This window comes from Caenorhabditis briggsae (assembly GCF_000004555.2).
Source record: "Caenorhabditis briggsae complete genome, chrX, whole genome shotgun sequence".
NCBI lineage: Eukaryota > Metazoa > Nematoda > Chromadorea > Rhabditida > Rhabditidae > Caenorhabditis > Caenorhabditis briggsae.
The window spans coordinates 12436655-12462650 of NC_013491.2; the positions used below are offsets into that span (position 1 = coordinate 12436655).

At 36.2% G+C, this 25996-nt stretch overlaps 3 protein-coding genes across 3 annotated transcripts; 2 read left to right on the forward strand and 1 right to left on the reverse strand.

Annotated features, from left to right (window-relative positions):
- Nucleotides 1-297: 297 nt before the first annotated feature.
- Nucleotides 298-12898, forward strand: CBG10947 (the record flags this gene model as incomplete). The annotated part of the gene is made up of 11 exons (XM_002644930.2): nt 298-373; nt 425-553; nt 1048-1202; nt 5916-5996; nt 6042-6120; nt 6168-6396; nt 6572-6651; nt 10887-11275; nt 12062-12314; nt 12677-12762; nt 12809-12898. 11 exons carry the CDS (start codon nt 298-300, stop codon nt 12896-12898), a joined length of 1647 nt encoding a protein of 548 aa, XP_002644976.2.
- Nucleotides 12899-13848: 950 nt separating this feature from the next.
- On the reverse strand, nt 13849-17055 carry CBG10948 (the record flags this gene model as incomplete). Its single annotated transcript, XM_045239904.1, has 10 exons — nt 13849-13986; nt 14055-15068; nt 15109-15274; nt 15326-15513; nt 15558-15683; nt 16256-16384; nt 16428-16523; nt 16572-16776; nt 16810-16955; nt 17008-17055. The coding sequence occupies 10 exons, from the start codon at nt 17053-17055 to the stop codon at nt 13849-13851; spliced, it is 2256 nt and encodes a 751-aa protein (XP_045094415.1).
- A 6635-nt stretch (nt 17056-23690) lies between these two features.
- Cbr-ugt-57 lies at nt 23691-25950 on the forward strand (the record flags this gene model as incomplete). The annotated part of the gene is made up of 7 exons (XM_002644932.1): nt 23691-23932; nt 24099-24213; nt 24267-24399; nt 24448-24697; nt 24912-25065; nt 25113-25576; nt 25635-25950. 7 exons carry the CDS (start codon nt 23691-23693, stop codon nt 25948-25950), a joined length of 1674 nt encoding a protein of 557 aa, XP_002644978.1.
- Nucleotides 25951-25996: the final 46 nt, after the last annotated feature.

Sequence of the window (25996 nt, forward strand, 5' to 3'; positions counted from 1 at the left end):
CTCCATCATCTTCACATTCTCCTAATACATACCCTCTCAACACGCAACTCCACCCTGCTCTCTTCCCGCAACCTCCCGCCACCGCTACACCAAACAACACCATAGCAACACACGAAGTTTGAAGAAGAGAGAGAGAGAGAGAGAGAGAGAGAGAGAGAGGGAGAGAGAGCAAGGGAGAGAGGGACACATTGCGGTCGACGAATTCGCTTTTATTTTCATCTCATTTCTTGTCATATGTCCTCTACCCTCTAGTTCTTAACTTATCTGTGGCTCCTTGAATATATCAGAGGTTCCGAAATGATTACCACGACTGAAGTGATTCTACTCATTATTTTAATCTGTGAATCACTACAACAACCTCCAGATTCTCCAGGTAACGAAAATCGAAAAAAAAAAATAGAGACTAACGTTTCATAATTTTCAGTTTCAATAATTGCTCAAACGTTAGGAAGAGAGGAAGCTGGCAATGCCACTGAAACTGTAGTGCCTAGTGGAACTGCGGAAAAATATCACAATGCAACAGATCCGTCATTTCTGTACATTGTCCAACTTGGTAAGTCGAACGATTTAATTAAAGAGTTATAAAACAGTGAAGATGTGTAAAAAACTATTTTCTAAATGTAAGTGTTAGCAATAGACAGGATTGGCCAAATTCAATTTTTTACAGTATTTTCAGCAGTTTTTTTTTGCAAACAACAATTTTTTATCTACTTTCTCACAAAAGACACATTTTGACTTGTATTTCTCCAAACCCCTCCCGGAGGGCCCTTCTATTTGATGGACCTCTCTAATACAGGTTTACTGGTATTTGGTTTGTTGCAACTTTCAGTTTCTCACGACTCGAACTAAACTATATTCCATTGATCACAAGTTTTGTCTTATGAGCAAATCTCATGACCCAGTTCTCATTAAATTATTCCGGTCTCATAACTTTTTGCCAAAATCATGAAACTGAAACAGCTCATGATGTTATCTAGTACAATTTTGATCACTAGCAAAAATGATGAAAAAACGGAGGAGTGAAAAATGATGAAAAAATGAATTCAGAACTAAAATCGAGCCGAGTCGAGGAACCATACGCAGAATTCGAAAAGCGGCTGGATAAACTGGTAGAAATGGCATTCGCTCTGGCGGCTTACAAGCATCGAAAACAAACGCCACCCGCTGAGATTACCACTTCCAATTCGGGCTATAAAACAAAGGTCGGCTTTTTTTCTCTCTTTATTTTTTGGCATTAAGGCATAAAAGATAATCCTTAGAAAGGATGTTTTCTAAGGGGATCCCAAAACATAAAAAATCAAAATACTTTACTTTGTACGTAGAAGAAACAAAACAAAACACGTGAAAAACCTAGGACCAGTAACCACAAGTTTCATTCTTCTATTTTTAATGAGTGGACGTTGAAAGTTTAATTGCGCAGTAGGAAAAAAGAGTTTGCAGAGCAGAAAAGCTGTGTAGAAGCTTAAAAAAAAGAAAGAAAACCTATTTTCATAATATAAGAAAAAAGTTGAATGAGAAATTGAGCTATGCACTTTTATGTCCGAAAATAAATGGCAGATCTCTTTCATGCTCCTCTATTTTTACATACGGCCTACCGGAAACTATATGAAAGACAGGAGTAAGAGAAATTAATAAATGGACTTTGTCTGACAGTCCAAAAAATAAAATATAGAGATTAAAATAGAAAAAAAAGAGGCCTTACTATTTTCTACTTGAAAATTTTTCTACTATAATGTGCTTGTTATTTGTTTTTGTTTTCTCCTCCGTTCCTAGCGGTTTGTGTTCCGTTTTCTCCGACCGACTCAAACTGACATCAGTCCGTGACTGATTTACGAATGTCACAAAGAAAACGACACCATAATAAGCAGCAAGCAAAAACGGCAACAAAAAACTAACAAAAAAGGAACAAAAACAATATCTTTGTCAAAGATTTTTAGCTCGAACTTTTGTTATAGTTTCGAATTGAGGAGGATGAGCAAAAAAAGCAATGTCAGAATCACGTTGTAGCCTAGAAACCTCACTGAACTTTTCGAAAGTATTTTTCTTTGAAAAATGAATTGAATAGAATTCAAAAATTTTTTCAGACTAACCTGATCTTTCAAAGATTTTTTTTGTTGCAAAAATTATGATAGAGATTCTCAAAAAGTGTTGTGTTATACTGATTCAACACAATATCCTAGAAACTATAATAACTTTTCCATACATATACTTGGATTTGAGTTATTTGCAAAATATGAGAGAAAAAATATGTGAGGAGGGCAATATAGATGAAAAAGATAGAGCTGTGTTTGAAACAAGCGCAAAAATAAATAAAGTGCAAATGCGGCAGCCGTCTGGACCTCTTTTACCAAAAGGCAACCCTCTTTTTCTTTCTCCAGTACTTCTTCCCTAAAAAAAATACTTGACCCCTAGCTCCAGGTTTTTTTGGAAAGATGGAAAAAGAGAAAGAAAAATTGCAGTGTCCAAGATACACAGCATACGCAAATGCACATTTTTGAAGCATCAATGTTTCGTGGAATGAGTGGAAAAACGAAAAAAAATGAGAAGAGCAAATGGCAAACGAATCCGGCGTCCGGAAATTAGCGTTAGGCTATTTGAGGGGCAGTGCTCATCGAAAAAATAATATAGCGCAAGAGGGGAGTTTAGTGGATATTCTGCAAAGATGCAAACTGCGAGTACTAGTGCATAGACCAGACCATTAAGGGTGAGGGTGGGTGTAAGAAGAAAAAAACCCGGGCTCAACTTCCGAAATGCAATTTGGAAGCGGTTTGAAGCCAAGACCACACTAGGTTCCATGGCCACCGAGTGAGAGAAGATATATAACTGAAAAAAGCGACGGAGAAAGTTGCTAAATGTTTGTATCCATGTTAGTATGTGTATGTTAGTCTCAGGGATATTACGTTTATGTATGTTTGCGCATTCTGAATGGGTCCGGACCGGAAAATAGGAAAGTGGAATAAGGAAGGGTCAGTTTTTGGACTTTTTCGTCCGAGGGTAAAGGAGAAACGTTATCAAAGCATTTTCAAATTGTGAAAAGTGTGTTTTTGTACGTATGAAAATTTCGAACTGTCAAAATTGAAAAAAAAATCGGCATTGAAGGAAATTCACATTCTATAGAATCAGCAATAATATTCATACCAAAATATACTTTGTAAATGATTCAAAAAAGATTAACGATGAAAAGTCATATTTGCAATTTTTAATTTTTGATTTCAAAGATTTAGAAGTCCCAAAACGACGAAACCTTGCTAGCTCATTTTTAAAGCGATTTCTGACAAATTGTTGTTATTTTTGACTAAAATAACGGAGGTCTTAAAAAAGGGTTTCCCTAGAAATTCCAAAATTTTTTAGTTCGTGATCTGTTACAAATTTTGATACTCAAAAAATTCTTTCATATCCTAGCATTTTTCTTTCCATATAAATTCGTTTCTCTTTATAAAAAATACAATTATTTTTTCATTCGGGTTCAAATTTTAGTATTCTAACAATTTTAAAAAGAAACAGAGAAAAAATAAAAGAAAAGAAGAGAAGACGCAGGTGGAGAAAGAGCGTAATTATAGCCCGTAGCTTTGAAACTTTGAGCACTGGCTTGCCCATCCTGGGGGGTATCTGATTCGAGGATGAGAAGTAAGATGAGAAAAAAGAGAGAAGAGAGGATTCCAAGAAAGCAAAAAAAAAGGAAAAAAATGCACACCAGATTAGTCTGGCTCAGTCAAAAAAATTTGTATCACGCTGGTTTTTTGTTTGTGCTACGAGCCACTAACTCTTTTTTTTTTCAAAAAATTCTGTCTGGGCGCAACCCAAAACTTTTTGGGGTCAATTGTTGTTGAAAGATGAATGAGGGGCTGAAAATGCAGATTAGGAAAATTGATGGCCGAGAAATCGAGTTTCGATGTCACTCTTCCACCAATACCCACACCAGTGGCATCCTATAACCCTGCTTTTTTCCTTCTTTTTGCCATCCCACCACCACTACCACCAAAACGGACACCCTCTTTTCTCCCCTAGCGTTTCGTACTCTTCTGACTTCTTTTTTCTTCTTCTTTCTCTTCTTTTACTTCTTTCTCGCCTCCACTTTTCTTTTGGTCCTTTAATCGATGTCTTGGAGTTACATTTTTCCTCCCTTTCTATGGAGGGGCTCAACCAAACATACAAATCGAAAAACGCTTGCCAAGACATGGGTCCTTCCCCCTCTCTACCCCCCCAAAAATTTCGGAAATACTTCGAGAGACGAGACAAATACACATTCGAAAGAATATATTGGGTTGTCTGAATTTTTTTCAAATTTCAATTTTAGTTTTTGTTCTGGTCAGTTCTAGCAATTGTTTTATTCCTGAAAATCAACTTTTAAAAATATGATTTTTTGATTTTCTTATTTTGCTGGAAACGCCAATTTACTTGACTTTTTCCATAAAAGTCACAATCGTCATATTAGGCGTATATTAAATTTTTGTGAATATAGCAATTAATCTTGAATATGATTTTTCCGAACCTACAGTTTACATTTAGTTAAAATTTGTCAGAAATCGACAATTTAAAAACCCTTAAAATAAAGGTAGTTTTATTTAACTACTTGATTACAATTTTAGGTATATAAACAGGAAATAAAAATAGCCAAATTACAGTTTCTGAACATTCTAATAAATCGATATTTTACTGTCTAAAATTTCGAAAAAAAGGAGGAAAATGATATAGTGTGCAGTATTTTTTTCTTTGTTCATTTCTCTCTAAACAAAAAAAACAATTGTTCGTGCAATGGTCAGGTTTAGTTTTTTTTTCTAAACTTGGAAAGGAGCAAAACATCAACAACAATAAGGAGTTCGGAACAAGTTGGGGCAACAGGAACATACATTTTCTTCACCCGCCTATTCGCTTCTTTTGTGTCGTTCCTTTAGGGTTTTGCTGTCGGACGAGTTCCTTAGTAGTTTTCAGTCCATGGGGTAAAAACCTTTGAATGTCTTACGGGTCTGATGAGGAAAAAACGTCTGGAATTCTTAAGGGAAAAACACCGATACCATACAGATACGATACAGATACCAGATATAATCACCGTAAATGCCTTAATAGAAACCCACTATATACGTGCATTTTGAGCTCAATCATCTCGGTTTCTTAGAAAGATATCAAAATCTTGTCAACTAATAAAATAATGGTAGTTTAACGAACAATATTCTAACAGCTACACATTCTCGAGATCTCTTGAAATAACCGAGATACTTTATTTCAATGTGGATATATAAAGTGGGCTTCTGATAGATAATTCTTTCACGGTAGTGTTGCTGATAAATACGTATTGGAAAATTTATTTTAAAAAACGAGAAATCTTCGAAAGATCACAAAAAACCTGGAAACTAAAATATTCATGGGGCAGCTGGCAGGCACTTGCTACCAAAATGAAGTTGCACTAACCACAGAAGCGGAACTAATTCGTTTTTGTTGCAAAGTGCCAAACTGGTAACCTTATTTATTGGTCTGATTGATAGAAATCTAACTGGAACAATGTATTTCTTAAACAACGGTACTTCAGACTATACAGAATTCGTATTTAAAAAAAAAACTATGTTTTCTTTAGGTCAGCTATTATTACACTGTTCGTTTTCATTTAAATCTCATTTTTATACCGTATATCTGGAAGACTCACCATAGAACTGCTTCGCGGCATGGTAAAATATAATAACAGACAGGTTTAGGAATTTACAAAAAAGTAAAACAGCTATGAGGTCGCACATGGCTTTCCGAGCTTATGCGAAGTAAAAAGAAAAGAGATGTGATAATTAGCCTAATTGTCTGTCATCCTAAGAAAAAGGGGGGGGGGGAGGGCAACCGCAAATTGCTGAAGTGGGGAGAATTGATAAACGAAAGAAAAATAACGCTCCAGCACCAAATCACAGAACATTGTTCGATCATATTTTCAGATTATCCGGATAAGAACATCAGGAGATCTGACATATATCCATTTCGTCACCTATGCAGCCAACGAGCCAATTCTTGGAGAGGTATTAAATGTATTTTGGGATTCACCAATTAGAATATATTTTCAGATAGTCGCTGATGATATGACACTTCTCACAATGTCTCAAATGTCGGCGACATTACGTTATCCGTTGAGCAAGATCATTTGTTAGTTTTCTAAAACTAGAGGAAAGGATCAACTTAATTGTTTTCAGCTGATCGAGACATTGAGAATCAAAGTACCACGAAGTTATGGTTTTTGATCGGGATTTTAGGCACAGGAATTATTTTAATTGTCATTGGATGGCTCTGTCTGTTTTTCTTTTTTAACGTTTGTGGTTTTGTGTATGGATCAAAAGCCGCAGCATATATGGCTAGAGATGATGAGGTCAAAAAGACAAATGTTCTCAAACTTCCGAGCCCAACAGTTTCAAGGACAAAGCTGTAAGTTCCCCATTCAGCTGTTTAGTAACAGGTAAAGTTACCCCAGTTGAATTATGTAAAAATGAAAAAAAAAAACTCACCGCGGTTGTCCGTTTAGGCTGATTGCGAATCCGATAGTGTCGATCGTGGTGCAACCAAAATTCCATACGAATGCGTTCACGTTATTTTGTTTCAGAGCCGCTGAGAAACCAGTCCACACACTCCCATTTGATGGTTCAAATACCGTGATGACACTCGAGAAGCCAGTACTGAATAGTGAGCTTTATCAATATGTTTTATAAAGATCATAAAACAAATTTGGGTCGAAAGGAACAGAGAAACAAAAAGAAGAAGTAAAAATAGAGTAGTTCATGTCTACTAATAGTTTCTGGTAACTCGTCACATCTAATTACATCGTGTTTGGCTCCCAATAACGTCATAATGTACTCTTGGGGCCTTGTGGCTCGAAAAATGAACATATTGAGGGTTGGGTATATCTCTAAAATGCCAAGATAGATTACCATTTTCCATTTCCAAAATTCGAACACTTCAGGATTAAAGTGAAGAAAGGATGATTTTTTCGTTGGAGACGAGGAGGAGATGTCGGAAGAAATTTTGTTCATCCACGAGTGGAAATACTAATAAACTCACTTGCAAAGTGCTTCAGGGCGAAAGAGTAATTTAATAGTTATGCTCCTGAATGACGGTGACGTGTTTTGTTTCAAAAACGTAGGTCAATAAACTGAGCTCGGAATAAGTTTTGGGCAAGATGAACTGATAATTAATTATTTAAAGTTTGTTTTTTCACTTCAAACTGTAGTTGTTTAGAGTAGCATCTGTCGAAAATATAGGTGGGAAATGAACAACGCTCTGGGAAGATCCGTGTTTCTTTTTTTGATGCTCCTGACGAGGATGGAAAGAGGAGAAGTGTGAAAATAAAACCAGCAGTTAGTTTTTTTTGCCCGTCAGGAATAAGTGTGAGAATATGGAGAAGTCGCTGACAAAATTGGCACGCCTTCACATTCTCATTTTCATACCAAACCAGTAAAGGAAAGGGAAAAAAAATCGGAAGCAGTTTCACACAATTCACCAAGAAAAAAAATGGAGCAACTTGCAAGTTGAATAATGATTGGGAAACACGAAAACGGGATCCGTGAGCACCGGTTCCATGTCGAATTTGGATGAGAGTGACACTAAGATTGTCGAGGATGAGAAAATTGGGAGTGGTGTGAAAAAAGGACAGTTGAGAGTTTGGAAAAATGAAATTGCATGTCTAGAAGTTGTTCCAAATTAGATAGATTTTTGTCAGAAAAAAATAATTGCAGAAAAATAATTACAGAGTGTATAATTTGAAACAACGTAAACATATTGGTTCCTGGAAACGAGAAAAATCGGCCTAAATTTAAATTTGAAGAGGTCGTTCTATAAGATTGTTTACTGTGAGTATTATATTTTTAAAAATATATTACCCATAGTAGCTAAATCAAGGAAAGTTTAAGTCATACAAAAATGATTTGAATATAGCTTCAAAGTAAAATGTCCAGAAGTTGTTTCAAATTATTTTGTTTCTCGAGGAAAATAACTTTTCGAAAAAGAATGCAACCATCAAAATTCAAAACATTATAAAATTGTGAAATTCGTACTCATAATTGTTTTTGAAAAAATGAGTATAATTAGATATTTTTAGACAAAACTTTTAAAACTCATACTACGATTTTTTGAGATAACTTTTCAATATTTACTATTTCTAGATATCGAAGTAAAAATCAATTTTTATTAGGCATCTGGCTTAATTTTTAATTTCAAGATAAGATCCTCGTCAAAAAACCTAAATCAGAAAGTCCAATAAGTGCTACATTTTTTTCCACCAAAAATTCCCCGGGATATAATTAGAAGTCTTCAGACAAGACGCAAAAAATTGGTTCCCACAAAAAACTAAACCTGGGAGTGGGAATCTAGCGGTTGTTTTCATGATTTTAGGAATTATAGCTTTTTAAAATTAGAATTTTTAAATGGAATTCGGCAAACGTGTATCTCTACCATATTTGCAACGGGCCGAGCCGTGCCGGGCCGTGCGTTTTTTTCAAAATTTTCAGGCCCCGGCCCGGATTTTCGAAAGAAAATTTTTCTGTCTTTCAATAATTTTTTTGGGGTCAACAGAAAAAAAATGGACGATTTTTCTGTCAAGAAAAACATTTTCGAGAAAAGAGGGTCCATAAAAAATAGTTCTTTCACAAAAAAATTTGAAAAAAATTCTGAAATTTCAAAACTTTTTTTCAAATTTGGAGAACCCGGGCCCGCCGGTCCGGGCCGAGGAGTCACGGGCAGGGCCCTGATTTTGCAATTATGTCTCTTACTATCTGAAGAGAGAGATGAAATGTTCGGATTTTTTTCTAGCGGTGATATTTTCTTTTAAAAAATTTCTCTGCATTCAGACCACCCCTGAAATCTAGACCACTTTTTCTCTACACACATGGACCTCTCAGTTTTTGTGCGAAACAGTCAAAATAAAAAGAAGCAGCGTTTTTCAATTTCCTACTCTTTTCCCGCTTTCGGTGCCACTCTATTCCCATCGTTGCCCCTGCCATCAGACATTAAGCTTTCTGTATGGTGTAGAAGGAGATGTATGTCACTCTAAGACACGAGTTTAATTGACAAAATAAGACGGACGTGATCGTGACGACTACACTCGTCTATCGCTTCTTTTTTCAAAAAAAAAAAACTAAAACTTGGTTTTTTTTTCAATCCTCGTTCTATTTTGAAACAAAAATTTTAGAATAAAAGTGATGCGCCCATTGTTTCAAAGGTGCTTATAAAAAATTGCGAGGAAAAGTTGTAAGAGGGCCTTCCTTATTACATTTTATTGGTTTCTTTTTTTTGAAAAGAAGGGATCTTCATCAACGAAATGAAACAGAGACGTAAAATAAAAGAAATTAGAAATTGAAGTAGAGCAAGAATAAGAAAAATTCTCCAATGAAAAGAAATAAGGGTGTGCGACTCGGTTATTGAGAGGCAGAAAGAAAACGGGTACTGATGAGCAGCACCAGTAGAAGAAGTAAGTGTGGTGGCGTAACTTGCATTTCAAATTCATGCGACACAAATTAAAACCTTTAAAATTAACCAGCCCCACGTCTCAAGACAATGCCACCAGTAAATGGGTAAATGACAAAATGCCGCTCTTCACATTTCTAAGCCATGTGTCTGGTCTTTTGAGACTTTTCAATTATAAATTTGTTGATTAGGCTTGAAATAGTGCAAGCGTTCATCGTCTATCTTCTTTGGGGAATTGAGAAAAATAACCAAGAAAATTATGCTACTGGGAGAGGGGAATATCTTTTTTAATTTAAATTGGACAAGGAATTTTTATATGAATACAATGTTGGAATCTATAGGTATATACAGTTGGAATGTTAGCAATCCTTCGAAAAGCGCTCGAGCTCTTATAGATGTTAAATTGACATTTTTGAAAATTGAGAAATTTCTAGTTCTTGCAAGTATTTTTAGTCATTGAAAATTTATAAAGTCATAACTGCCGAATTTTCTAAATTTACTTGAGATAACAAAAATGTGCCTATAGTGTATTCTGTCATGGTAATTTTCATGAATTGTCTCATAAAAAGCAAAATCTTCATTAATACGAAGCCTAAAAATTACTGCGTCCAAACACATCCTACAAAATAAAAAAAAACTTAATTTCAGTCTTTCCATGAAGTAAAAATCACTGAACGTTTTTTGAAAGCCTCGAAAAAAATCGTAAAATGAAAAATGAACTCCAGGGGGTCGGTGTGAAGAGGCCCACCACCCTCACTCCCGGTGTGGCTGAAAACAACACTCCTGACGATTTTCTTCTTTTTTCCATTTTTTGCTGCCGCAATACTGCTGCTCCGTTTTTTGTTTCCTTTTTTCTCACTTCTACACAGGTTTTATGTTTTGATGGCACCGAGCTTAAATGTGCTTACAGACAAACCAAGGAAAAAAAATAGTGGGTGGCAGTGATTGAACTGGTAAAGACCGGGAAGGAAGAAAACGTGAAAAATGAAGCGATGAAATTTTTGACAGAAACAAAAAAAAACACTAACACAAAGAAAGACGCAAAAACAAAAGTAGACTAAAAAAGAGAAGTAAACGTTTCAGTCAAGATAACATCCGTGGTTTTTGAGCGGCGTCAATTCTTCTTTCAGAAAACGAGCCCAAAAGTGTTCGGCCCATTTTCTTTGGAAGAAAAACATCTCATGGGGATTCCTGACATATTCATCGAATAGATCTATCATTTTTCTCATACTTGACTATAGACGCACTTCATGTAAATGTAGTCCCATTAGATCACCTTTTGGGACATGTCTTTTTGAAATTTATTGGAACTTAGTCCTAAAAATAAAATTGAAAAAACAAAACTAAAGATAAAAAGTCACGCATTGATTTATAAATCTAGCTAGAAGACGGAATGGAGGTCTACCCCCAAAGAACAACTTTTCCATGAAATATTAATATATGAACTAAATGTATTCCAGAAAAAGACGAACCCGGATGGACTCCTGCTCAACTTAAACTTTTGAAAGAAATGAACGCGGAACATAAGAAAATCACAAAAGCTCCTTACCTACCTCACCCAGAAAAGGAGAGAAACAAAGCACGATGGGAGGCTGAACAAAAACAAAAATCGGAACTATCCGTGGAAAATGGGGTTTCTGATACTGATGTCAAACTCGGTGGCCCTTCAAAAAGTGAAAAAAGAAGGCGACACTCTACCAAGGTTGGACCCATTACGACTACAACCGCAAATGAGAAAGAAGCGTCGGAAATTAGCAGAGTGGGCAGTGTGTCGCCAACAACATCAACTCAGTACATGGACGAATTTGATGTTTCTAATCTTCCAGAAACGACATTGAAGATTGTCAAGGTTTGATGGGGGTTTTTTTTTAGATGAGAGCACTTCTTGGAATTGAAAGAACTGAAAGTTCAGAAAGTTTAGAAGTTTATAGTTGCACTTAGAATAATTGAATAGAGTAGGTTTAAAATAAAAATTCTGAAAATCAACAGAATATTTCGAATACGTAAAACTTTATATATTTTCTAAATATGTCAAAAAGTTTGAAATCATGCAGAGAGCATGAACCATTCAGCAAACAATATAAAACTTTTAGAACATTTTGTTTTTCAAAAAAATGTTCATGTGAAATTATTTTAATGATAACTATTTATAAAAATTGTATTCAAAACTGAAATGCGGATCTTTTTGACTTTAGCATCTTGAAAACAGTTTTAAAAAGTCCCTAACTCTCCGTTTTGAAACAAATTTTCTTTTTCTATAGAATATATAAAAAAAAGTGATTAACTGGCAAAACATTTATCACAATATAACGGTAATTTTGCCACAAGTTAATTTTTTGATAGTTTCTGCAGGAATAGGGTTGCATTTTCTCAATACTATCAGTCTAAAATTACTAAATGCCATTTTCAAAATTGCTTGGCATTTTAAAGGAAAACTGTAATTTTATGTGGCGTTCCATCTTAAATGGTTTGAGCTGAAAAATTTCACCGAGAATTATGAATCCACCGTGAACTCTAGTATAAACTAATGAATTAAATAATATATGTATTCCTTCTTAAATGCATATTTTGGAACTAAGAATTTAGTCAGTACAACCTATAATTGGATTGGAAAACTTTTGAGCATCAAACTTAGATTCCCATGGCAACTTTAACTGAACTCAAAATTATTCCCACCTTTTACTTGTTACTTTATCTTGAACAATTTCGGAAAAGGAAGAAAAACAACGAGCACGACTCGGACGTGACAAGTGAACCTGAATCAGATTATGGTAGCAGTCTGGATGGCGAGAAATCAAAAGATGATGAGGACGTGGAGCAAGGAATTCACGAAGAGCACAGAGCGAGACCAATGACTGCTAAAAAGCATCGGACTTCTTTGTTTGGAGGTGAGTTGTCGAAGGAGTGCCACACAGTGTCAAACAACCTAGAATAAAGAAATCAGACGCGAGCATCTCCACTCTCTTCCCTGCCATTTTCAAAATTGCTTGGCATTTTAAAGGAAAAGTCTTCTTCCGCTCACCGAACTTCTTTTTGAGAAGACTTCTTTTTTAGCTGTTTTGTTTTTCAAAAGATTGCAAAGAGTTGAAAAAAACGAACACGTTCATCAATCATTTACATTTTTTCACCTCATATTCCGAGTACATACGTTTCAAGTAATGTTCTCAAAAGATTAAAAGGCTTTAGAAACAAATAACATTCAAAAATCTCTGTTTCTCCAAAACTTTCAAACACCTCAACAACTCTTCAGGGAGCGGAATGGATGCACTTCCAGCTCAACCTAGAGCGTGGACCGTTTACTACGCAGGAGACCGAGTTGCTGAGTTCTGGAACAATGTATATATGGTGTAATTGTGGCTCAACATATAACCAAAATTTTCAGCAAAGAATAAACAGTCATCCAACGCCTGGAACTCCAACCGAAGACGGGATAATTCAAATGATGTGTAAAAACAATTTTCGATACGAATGATTGCGTAATGTCCATGGGTAGGATATTGTTTACTTCTCGTGTCTATAAATATCTTTAAAATCGTATTTTGTTATAGATAAATTATTGAAACTAATTTGTTGAAAAAGTACTGTATCAACAAATCAAACAGTTGAATAAAAACAATGTTTCACTTGAAGAAACGGTTTCTCTTGAAAAATCATCAAGAGAACATGAAGATGAAAAAAAACCTTTTTTGCAAAAATGCTTTTTATCTCAAAAAACAGGAGTACTACCTTTGAGCTCAATTAAAGCTCAATTTTTGAAATTCCATAACTTTGCAAGTGGGATGATAATATTGAAATAAAACACGATGTTCTAGTATTAAACGTGAATTTTGTAGCACAGCAAAGTGCATTTGATTTTGAATGAATAGAATAAAATAACTCACTACATTCTTCATTTGTTAAACTTCTAGAGCCAGTGTATTGCTAGTATTTTTATCTGGCCGATTTCAGAATTTTCAATCTGAAAGATGAATCAAATAAGCGCTTATTGTTTTGTCCTTAACTTTTTTTCCATTTCTTCTGCATCTCCTTTCTCAGTTTCGAATATGCAAAAACTTTATTAACTGTTTCATAAAATTTTGTCCTGTTTGAATACTGTCTTTAAAATAAAAATTTCGCTAAAAACCATATTCATTTGAATCCTCAATCATGGAAAAATTTAAATAGGTGTTTGATTAAATATACTCAGAGTGTAAATATGTTTCTGGGCAAAATAATGAAATGGGAATGAAAGAAAACAATACGGATGGAACAAAAAAGTGAACAGCGATGAGGGGATTGGAAACAACGGAAGTCTGGGCATGTTTCGAGGTAAAAGGAGAAAGAAGATAATCTTATATGATGAGCTTAGGAATGAAATCTCTTGATTTTATCAAGTTCCTCACAAATCATGAGAAATTGATCCCAATTGATAATTGGTGTACCTTAGTTCAAGTTTTTGAAGTATCTCGTCTGATCTTTTTGAAACATAGTGAGAACATATCCGGCCTTGACTTTCTCTATGAGTTTTTTGGTCGTTTCTGGAGAAAAAAGTTGGCCAAAAAACTCCATTCTTTGATTCCTCTGAAAAAAAAACTTTTTTGAATGATCAAATGAAAAACTGTCCACTTAAAAGGAGAAAAAACACTTACCGACCACGTTGGCCAACCCATGGAGCAGTTGAACGGGAGAATTAGATTATCCATGCGATCCCCACCCAGCTTTCTCTTATTAGCTGTCATTTCGGTCTTCTTCGCAAACCCAATCTCGGTTAATCCAACAATGTCCCCAAGATATGGTTGCAGATCATTGAATTCCGTTTGTTTTCTCACGATTGACACGGGCCCCATAGCTTCAGTATCCTGAGGCACATCCTCTTGAATAACATCGAACACGATTAGTTGCATATTATTCTCTTCCTCCTCGATCGACTCCACTTTCACTGGGATTTCCATTTCACCGTTGACTGGGCGGACGCTTGGTGGCATTTTTTCCTTTATCTGATCATTCTGCTGCTCTGGGACTTCATCGAAATAATTAAATATTTGTTCTCCATTTATCTGGGGGTTCAAGCCTGTCTCCTCATCAGCCACGTTTTCTTCCAATTGCCCATGAAGACTTTCATTCATCAGTGCATCATGTGGATTGGCGATCTCAGTTTGATCATTGTTAATTTCCAGCTCGCCCGCTTCTTGGTGAGGATCTGGTTGAACGCTTCGGTTTTCATCCATTGGATATTCGAACTCCGGATCAATGTGATTCTCTTCATCGTTTTGGTTTACCACATCTTCTCCATTTTGTTTTTCATTGATTCCTTCCTTGATGACATCAGGGTCTGTCGTTTGGGGACTGTTGTACTTCTTATAAAGTTCCTCAAACTTGCCCATTTCACTTGGTAAGTCCGAGATTTCTTTTTTGAAATACGACTGAAGAACATTTTTTCTTTTGTTCTCCAGCCAGTTTACAATCTGTGAAATGATTTTTTCTGAATGCTCAAATATTTCAATACTTACCATCGCCCAAGAGCCTCCCGTCATCAGTTCCAAGTCTTTGCTTTTATGTCCAAAAAACTGCTTTCTTTGGAAGATGGATTCCATGGCTTCATCAAAATGACTGCTCACTTGGCTACGATTTAAATTGCGTTGTTCAATGAACCAACGCTGGATCTGAAGGTTGAAACTAATACAAATTCAATTTCAAAGATGCGAAGCTTACTCTGCTGATAGGCCAGTGAATTTTTTCTCTCAATTCAATGTTCCTATAATCATCGAATAGCGGATTCTTCTTGAAAACATCCATAAGTATCGCTTCCGCTTCTTTATCGGCAAGTGGAGTAATTCCGGCGAGTTCAGTAATTCCATTTTCTAATCTGCTAGCGATGAAAAATTTTCTGATTTAAAAATGTTTATTTCTCTTTTCAAACCAAAAAGAAGCTCTTACTCTTTGAATCGACCAGCCTGTTTTTTCCATTAGTTCCGGATTGCTGTAGTCACAAAAGTTTGGATTTTGTTGGAAGAGGTCCATCAAAATTTGTTTCTCTTCAGACAGAAAAAGTGGTTGTGATCCAACAATCAGATTTCTACCACGCATGTTTGAGAAGTATCGTATGACCTAAAAATTAGATCATTAGATACGAATGGACCAGAGGAACTTACGTGATCTCTAGGCATTTGGAGTTCCGAAGCCAAAGATGAAACAGTTGCCTTATCTGGGTTACGATTGATAGCAAAAACTTGCTTCAACTTCGATTTTTTTTCCTCCGAAATTCTTCTGGTATATCTCTGCAAAAATTTAAAAGTCTAACTGTTACCAGAAAATAAGTTTTACAATTATGCTTGATGGATCTCTCGATGCTTTAATTGAATGTCTTTTTTTCCAAAACCAATTCCGTACCTGAAAATTACACCTTTTCAGATTGTGAATAGACATTGATGAAGGCTGTTTTGTACATACAAATATGTAGCGCGTTTTTTAGTCCCATGAAGCTTATTCAAAACAGTAGCCATATTCGTAAAACACTGCTCAGTTTTCATGTTACACAACAAAAATTTTTTGAAAGGCTTGATCGCAAACAGCCGCATGGATCATGAAGCAATCACAAAACAACTAAATCATTCACAGATTCCTTTTGACTAAACGGAACCCGAGAAACCCAACAAAAATAAATATTGTATCAACTTAAATAACTGAACTAAAGAGCCAAACAATCAATCATTACTCTAAAATTGTTTTGAGTTGGATGGATAACAGAATCTGTTTTTTAGCAACATATCACATCAACTCGTCAGCGGTGGAAAAAGTTCCAAACGTTCACAAGGCTGGTTTGAGCATGAAACCTAATATATAATCTTACCTGGGTTCCGGAAAGCTTCGCATCAACGGCCAATTTTTCCTGCTGCTCTTTTGTTGGGTTCTCGTTTTCACGAAACATCGCCAGAAGTAACTCATGTTGTTCATTCGTGAACATTACTCGAGTTCTCCTCTGAAAATATTTTTTGGAACACTTTTAGCAAGAAATGTATTACATTCTCATCCGTGCTTTTTCCTACTCGTTTTAGTTTCGAGCTGGTTGGTGGAATGGATTTTCCGGGCTGTCCGTCGTCCATTTTGTCCTTGACATCCTGTAATAATTTATTTTGAATTATTTAATTTTACTGAAAGAATAATACCATTTCGCTAGTGTCAGATTCCAGCTCAGAACATGACAATGACAAAGAAACATCATTTTTAGAAGCAGCATTCTTGCTTTCCGTTTGAGACACCTCCTTAGTTTCGCGCATTTTTTCAGGCTTTGTCTTCGGCGGGGTTTCTTCAAAATCAGAGTCACTGTCATTATAAATATCACGTCTGAAAGATACTTTTTGGTTTCGACTCCTAGAAACTTATTTTTGGAAACAGAAAATCTACCTGGTAAACTGTACCTGAGCGTCATATTCTGGTTCCGATTCAGATTCCGAAGATACGGTAGGTCTTCTTCTTTTTTGATTGGGACGTTTTGAAACTTCTTCGATGAGTGCAGGACACTTGTGACGTTTTCCGCGACCACGTGTTGTCTGAAAAATGATAATAAGAAACACTTTGAAACCCTTGCACAGTGAATCTTACCGAACTGTGGTCTTGAGAAGACAGAGTTTGCTTCTTGGTGTTAACCATCTGAAAATACGAATGAATTAAATTTAAACAAACGAGTGAAGTTAATAAGGTTTGAAAATTAGGAACATTCAGAAAAACAAAACTGAACTAATAATTTCTCAGATATGCGCCTTTAAAATTTTCCTAGCTTCGATCAGAAGCACGTTAGACAAAAATTTACCCTATTTGAAAATAGGGCATAGCTTTCTAATTCGTAGAAGAACAAAAGTAAATCGAGAAGAAGAGAAATGAGGGAAGAATGACGTTAGAGGTCCATGCTGTTTTCAGTGAGAATTGAACAGCGACGAGGTCGGGCGTAAAGACGATATGCGTTAGCATTCAAAAAAAGAGAGTGTACAGACATTGAGACGCGGACAGTTGTCGATGGTGTCGCGACGCTGCTTGCGCGCATGAGACCCACACAGAAGAGCAATATCGTTTTCTTTCATTGTAACTCCCTCTGACCTTCTCAGAGAGACTGTGAGGCCGTCTCATGGTCAACGAAGAACACTGTCTCAGAAAAGAACAGGTGTAAACGGCTCGTGGGGAGAAATAGTATACATTTTTGAGAGAGCGCCAGAGAAACAGAAACAGACACCCTCCATTTCCCTCTCTCATCACTCCTCTTCCTGGTTTCTGTTTCACCTCTCACCAACAAAAATCGTCTCTCACCTCTCATGATCTTGCTATCCAATGCCAGGAAAGAATGAAAAGGTGACTGATAGAAAATCAAAGATTCAATTCTATCCAACCAGAAGCAATAAAAATTTTACTGGGAACGTTTTAAAAATATGGTGAAACTACAAGACTATTTATAGAACATAGTGAGTTGCGAAAAAGCGGACAAGTGGACATACGAAAATGTTCCCGCTGTAAGAACGGAACCAATTGTCGATGATGCGGTGCTGTTCTTGAATAAAAAAAAGTGAATGGAGTGGAGTAGAGAAAATTATGTATACGATCTCTGCCACGCAGAAAAGACGGGATTTTCCAAGTTGAATGAAAGTACATTTGACTCTTTACAAAGATTTAGGTTACTTGAAGTAATCTTGGTCCTTGGAGAGGTCCGCACTTTTTATGGACACCTTCGGACATTTGCATTCAAATTCAAAATAAAGTTTTTGATTTTTTATTCATATTCATTTCGAAGTTTAAAACAAGACTTGTCATGTTCCTTGTAAGACTCAATTCTAAACTTGTTGTTGGGACAACAATTTTTGAAGTACAGTAGCATGCATTCAAATTTTTCCCACTTGGTACCACCCAAATGGCGAAGAATTTCGGTGAAAAACAATATTTGATGAAGATGATGCTTAGATTTGATCTGGAGTGAAATGGTCTTGTTATTTTCAGCGTTTTATATGTGGACACTAAAATTCTAACTTGTTTCCTTCCTGGTGAAAATATGAATTTTTGTTTCATTTTTGAAAAGAGAACATGTGTAGTAAAGTTTTACCGTTATTTCGAATAAAATTGCACCAGATACAAAAATATCGTGCGATCTTGATTTTCAAAGACCTTTTATTCGAATCACAAAATCATGAGTCAAGTTCGAATATTCTGTTTTATGGACAATAGACATGGAGTAGAGTTTTCTCAACAAACATCCAAAAGCATCCATGAATGTGAACCCTTTCAAAAACGAGCATTTTTCCGGGTACTTAAATTATTTTTAAGACCAAACCTTTTGAAAGACATAGAGCGTTTTTTAAAAGCAAACTTTCTGTAAATTTCATTTTGACAACTAAAATTCGAAATTCTGGTTGTTTCTTGCTATCATTCATATTTTTTGGTGGACTTCCAAAAATCAATCTTTTAGATTTGTGAAATACAGCTTTGTGGAATTTCATATTCACAAAATTTTCAGGTAATTTTTTCTGTCACCTCCGCTCATTTTTTTTTCAAATTTCCAACATTGCTGATCCATCAAAATGCAAAAACAACATCCCTTTCAGATGAACCATCAACATTACCCAAACCGAACATTGAACTTGCAACCACAGACTCATTAGTTCAAACTTTTTTGCCTCATTTTTTAAGCGACAAACAAGCATGTCACTCATTTGCTGGTTGTGGTGACGTACCGCCGTAACTCGTTTGGCGCTGCCCCCGCATGATTCGGCAACTTTTTTTGCTGGTCCGCAACACAATGCTTGGCATATGTAATAAGAGGAGAATGACCTTCAAAAAATAAAACACTTTGTTTAGATGCTACACTAGAGAACAACAAAATTTTTTTATAGAATATGGTCATTTTGGTTTTATCAAAAAATACTCCGAATGTCTGAACTTCAGTGCTGATTCATCTTTTCGAGCATTTTCGAGAAAATGTGATCTGTGAGATTCCCGCCAACAATTGTACATCTCCGGGTCTTTGCGTCGTTTGTCAATGTAATGACTTGTTCATCATTTGCTGTGAATCAACACTTACTGTTTTTATATTTATGACATTTTGTTTTGTTTTTACAGACCCGTGAAAAAAAAATGAAAAGCGTCACATAATTTCTCTTCACGCTCATCGTTTAGACTTTTGTCTCTTTCGGTAGAACAAAACGATTTCCTGGAGCCGAGAAAAAAGAAAAAAATTTCCCATCACCCGCCCTATTAATGAAAAATTCTCATCCGGACGTCTCGACTTTCAGCTGAAATTCCGTTTTCTTTGGAAAATTGAGTCATATGGCGGGTTTCAAGTGATACCATAGCTCAATTTTGCGGAAAGATCGAATTGGATTATATCAGAATCAGGTGGAATACAATAACTATATAGATCACACAAATATTCTGATTTCTTGAAATAGATTTTGTGCATTTGCGTAAAAGAGCTTCCAAATGGTTACGCGCAATTTGCGTGCGCATAATCTTTTTTCCACTAATCTCTTCTGGAACATTCATGACTTTCAAGAAAAGTGCGTGAATGTAATGAGCTTTTGGATCCCTCCCATCTTTTTTTTGCAACAATCCTGAGCTATAAAAACAAGATTGTCATTTAGGATGTTACATCTTTCCTTGTTAGTAGCAAAAGTAGTAAAACTAGAAACTAGGGAGAAAATTGAGCCAATCTTTTATATACTTCTTATATTACTGAGAATTGCTCATCTACAGCAATAATGAATGTCACTAATTGTTTACACATTTCAAATTCCATTTCACAACAAGGTTAACCTTTTCTCTTTAAAGTACATTATGTACTTTGAATTTTCGATCACGCCAGCTTCAAAAAACCATTTTACACGACCTTGATTTTGACTAGTCTTAACTGTAATTGCAAGAAAAACGTCTGACCAATCTAATTTTTCGTGAGAATCTCTTGATTTTGCATCGATCATGCCTCTGACCAGCTGGTTAGTGTAAAGCCGACGTCTGATGACCTTCTTGAAATTTAATCAAAAAATTCAATCATCGCAACACTTTAAAAAGCGGGTTATTTTTTGACCTTGTATCTATTTACAACCAGGCATTCTACTGAATTACAGTTTTCTATTTTTTCTAAATTTAATTTGCTGTTCCACACTTTTCTCCGACTTTACAGGATTATAAATATTTTCCTATATGAAAAAAGCGAGTTTCCAGAAATTTAGCAAAACACAATCAGGTTGAAGCAAGACTGGTGACGGCGTAAAATAAATGAACGCCGTTTAGATGACGTTTTTTGTTGTTCTTTTTACTTTTTAGATGAATTCCAAACGATTTATCAGAGATTCATCAAACAAAATTTCTAGAGATTTCCCTATTTCTTTATTAAATTTTTGTCAAAACATCGTTCCAAGGATCTTCAAACATCAAACTATTACATATGTATAATTATATTATGTTATCCTTTATGTAGAAAATGTGTGAAAAACAAGACCCAGAAAATGTTAGATGCACTGATGATCCAGAAGGAGATCTTTTCTTTTGTAAAAATAGAACTGGAAAAAAACACGAAGGGCCTACAAACATATTTTCATTTGACCCATCCTACACACACGGCCCAAAGTTATGAGTTTTCCAGTCACTTCGGGTCATCAGTGTGACATGACGAGTATTTTTTAAAAATTCTGGAGCGGCATCTCGTTTTTTCTTCGTTGCTTCTGTTTTTGGAAGAATGAGGAACCACTACTCCCACTCTTTTTTTTGGTAATTTGACACATTTTTACGTTTCTTCTCTGTTCTCGTTTTTCCAGATTTCAAATGGGGCTTCGCCTTCTTTTTGTCTCGCTCTACCAATCAGTCCAACCCTTAACCTCTAGTATTTTAGTTTTCCTTTTTTCTCCACCCTCGCATTTTTCCCCCACCTAATGTTCATCATCCAATAAAAAAGGATTATACCTGGATTAACATAATACCAGTGGACCAGTTCAAAGGAGTACTCTATCAAATCAGAATCATATTGCCCTTGGAGTATGAATTCCTTTCTCCACCCTTGCAGATTTTTGGCTATGGCTATTGTATTGAAATGAGTAATAATTCAATTAGGTTCCCCTCCCCTTTTATGCTCCTCCTTGTCCGAATCTCAGCATATAATCGTACTTGAATGAGTGACCAAGGCCTCCGTTTGCTAAATTTGTCTTTACTATTTTGTTATTGTTAGGAACGTCCCCTATTGGGTGTAATATGATTGAATTATGTCTAGCTGGAAGTAATTTTATCAGACCCTAAGCTCACATTAACTTCAAAAATGAAGTTTAGTGGTGAAACAGTTTTTTTTGAATAGAAAAAGCTCTTCATCTTGTTGGAAAACACCCACCAAATAACAAAGCTTGCAACAACTTGATGAGTTGTCATTCTCTTTTTTCCGTTTTTGTCTTTTTGTCCCGCCGTCCTGTTCCTTGACTCGTTTTCTTTTATTGACGTCAATGTTTTTCTCCATCATCAAGTCAAATGTCCCGTCAATTTATCTGGAAAATCTTTACTCGTAGGCGCGAACGCTGCAACAAACCACACAAAAAATCCAAGATGCTCCGCTTAATGTAATGAGTTCTGTTTCCTCCTGCCCCCTGCTTTTCCGGTCTGATTTTCCCCTAAATTTCCTCCATGACGATGTTCTAGCTAAATTCTGGAAATAAATGACGCCATCGTTTTTCTGGATTCTCAAAATTTCCTTCTTCGACTCTCTCTCATATTCACACTGTTGCAGGTTTTAGCCAACAACGTTTCGCTTGCCGGTAACTAGCTCAATCGGAGCCGGTTACAGCTCACTGACCTCCAAGAGATATTGTGTTGGACACGGAGTGATCCGACAGTTGGAATTTCCTAATAGCTCAAGTAAGACAAAAAACTACTCTCTCTAAAGTATACGAAACTCTCATTTCAGTCCACTTTGCTCTTCAAAGTTGGGGTTCACCTTCTTCGATGACATCGATTTCTTCTCCATTGTGTACACTATTAGTTATATTCCTATTGGCGATCATAACACAGGTTGGTCTCATTTAATTTGTTGCAACATATGACGACAAGTCACTAAATTATTCTGGAAGAACCATATATTCTATTTCTGGAGGAGTGTCTATTGTATATTCTCAAAGATAGCTGCAATTTCATATATTTTTCTTCCTTTCATTTTAGAAGAGATGGGATAATGAAATAATTGAGTAACCTCTGAGCGATTATGAGATGGACGGAAAAGGGCTTCAAACTCCGATCCTTGATGTTTAGCTTCTTAATTTTTATGTTAAGGAAAATAATTTTGAAATCATTATTGAAACCTTCAAAACGAACAACTAAGATCAAACCTAATGATTTACTTTCAGGCTTCGCTCCTCGATCCTTCACAATCAGATGTCAGCTTACCGGACAGATTAAGATTGGTGAGTTAATCTGTTTCAGTGGGAATGTGTGAAAACACAAACTACAGGTGATATCATAATGGTGTTGTTGTTTCAGGAAGCGGATCTCAAAAACGGAGCTTCCTTGTTGCGAGAGATTCTTGAGACCAAAACCAACAATGCCCAATTGCAGGATTTGGAAAGATTAACGGGTGAGAAATTGGTGGGAAAGTGTCAGTTTTACCGAAAATGGTTTTCCAGAGCACTATCGCTCCAAGAGGTGCCGATGGAAGTTGTGTGGAACTGGACGTCGTTTCCGATTCAATTAATGTGGTTCCTTCAAATTCTCATCATGATCTCATTCAAAACATCAACACCGTCAACATTTCTCAATATTACTCCCCATCAACAATCAGCATTTTTCTGTCACTCGTCGTCTCAGCTTGCCCCGGAACTGTTCACATTAATCGATATCCCTACTTCGTCTCAAACAACAATAGCCAATCTTTCCTGTCACTTTCTATTCGGAAAACCCACCAACACTGTCCTAAAAAGTTTCAATTGTTTTCTCGTGCTGCTTGCTTTTTCTATTATTGCATAAAATTTTTGAGAATGTGTGATTTTAAATGAAAATGGTGAAAATCAATCGACATTGCTCAAAATAGTGATTCAAAGAGATATCATCTTGACAAAGGTCCGAGAATAAGACATCAAACCAATTTAGTTCCTCAAAAAGACAAATCTGTTTGACCAACGCGTTGACCCCACCGCCCGCCAATGTCCACGTCGGCCAAGAGAGAGAAAGTCAATGTTTGCCGTACCAGGCAAGGAAAGTACCGTGCCCATAGCTCCACATTGTGCCTAACCTCTACTCATTCCTCCTTTATTCCTTCTCAGACTTACTAGTCAAGAATGAGGATCCCACTACTAGCTTTTTCACTGGTCCAAATTGTTACCAGTCTAAACATTTTAGTATTTTTAATTGGCACCAATCAGTTTGAAAGGAACATCTTCGAGTTTCTTGCACAACAACTTGCATTACGTCACCATAATGTAATTTCCATCAAGCCCGTGCTAATCCCAGAGGAGCCGCGACTGGTGAAGCCGAAACTACACCTTGTCCGTGAGAAAGTCATCAAGAATGTTCTGAGCAAGTGAGTTAAAAGAGGGAACTTACAAAATTAGTTGCAACAATCTCCCACGCAATGCGTCGTAATTTGTACATACATATTTCGTCATTCGAGTATGTGTATGTGTAGTAGGACCTCTTCCTTGTACTCTTACTTACTTACCCATTTCAAATTCGTCATCTTTTTTAAGGGACTTGTTCAAACCACTCGAAGATTCTGTGCCAAATACGGCATGGAGAGCCGACTACGATTATGATAGTTATCTGGAGCCTTATTATAGAGCACATAACGCGAGTTGCTACAAAGTGAGATCAACAAATCAGAAATGATTGCTAGTAAACAAATTTTCTATTTTCAGCTTTTGAACTCAAATCTAGTGGACTCATTGAAAAAGGAATCATTGGACTTGGCAATTGTATACTCGGGAAATCCATGCTTAAACGCGTTGACTCATCTTGTCGCTGTTCCTACAATCTATTTCGATACTGAAGGTTGACTCATAATCTGGGAAGAAACATTTTGAAAAACAATTCTTTTAGGGCTCACCGATGAGACACTGGTCGCCGCAAGAACTCCAATTGATATGTTCACTTCTCCATCCCACTGTGCTATCGCCGAATCTCCAGAATACCCAATTCTGAATTTATACAGAAACTCGATTTGCTATCTTCAAGAGATGACTGCTCAACTAGGACTTCCAATTCTGTCTTCTTTGGTATCAAAGCGTCATCGATTGCTGGATGAGCCAATAACCAACATTTTCAGAACAGATTACACAATCAAGAAAAGGTGGGTACAGTAAACCAACTAAATTACTGGCGTCTTTTGGAAAATTTAGTTAGATAAAAGACCTAATATTTAACCTTTTTTCGCTTATTCAGTAAGCAAGCAAAATAAATAATTTTCTAGGTTGTATATCTAACTGAATAATCTCATTAAAGGTACTCAACGATTTGTTTTGAGTTGAATTCACTTCCAAAATACCCCTTAATGAGATTTTCAGATACAAGAACTTCCCAAGTGTGAACACTTTGAAGCAACAAAGCGTTGCTTTCTTCGCCAACACTGACCCACTTCTGGAACCATCCCGTGCTCTCCCACCAAACGTTATTCCAGTCGGAGGACTCCACATTGATCATCCAAAGCCACTTTTCGCGGTATGGTATCTATTTTCACTAGTCAAGCACAACTCTCAAATTTTTAGCCTTGGAACACTACTATCGCCGCTGCCAAAGAAGGATTAATCATTGTTTCTTTTGGTACACAAGCAGATAGCAGTAAAATGAGTGCGAAACAAGCAAAATCGATCTTAAAAGCTCTTACAAACCTCAACAACTATAGAATCTACTGGCGAGTTGGGCCAAACATGAAGCTTGAAGGAATTGATGAGACCAAAATTCCAAAACACATTAATCTTACTACATTCATCCCACAAAACGATCTTCTTGCTCATAAGGCTTGCAAACTTTTAGTTACAAACGGAGGAATGTCATCTGTAATGGAAGCTGTAGCTCATGGAGTTCCAATTGTTGGCATTCCATTGTACGGGTCAAACAGATACAATCTTCAAAAAGTTGCAAATAAGGGGCTTGGTGTTGTGATTCAAAAGGATGATTTGAATGAGATCTCATTGTACGGAGCTATGAAGAAGGTTTTGGAATCTGCAAAGTGAGTTTTGGAATCTGCTAAGGGTGCAAACCTTTTTCTCTAAATACACTTTTTCCAGATACAAGAACACTGCTAAGGAAATGTCCAAAGAATTCAAGGCGCGAACCACCTCTCCATTTGCCGCAGCTCTCCATGTCATAGATCATGTCGGACGCCATCATTCTTTTGCCTACATGCAACCAGTTTATCAACCAATTTACAAACGAATCGATTTCTACCTCCTCCTTCTCATCGTCTTTTTGCCTGTATTATTCCTTCAAAAACTTTTCGGATTCTTCTTCAGAACGTCTGCGAAAAACGTTCAAGGAGTCAAAGTAGCTGAAGCGGCTGTGAAGGTTGTTAAAGAAGTTGTGGAATCCAAGAAAAACAAATGATCCATAATAATTTTTTTGGCTCATTCTGATTTGTATTCTCAGAAAA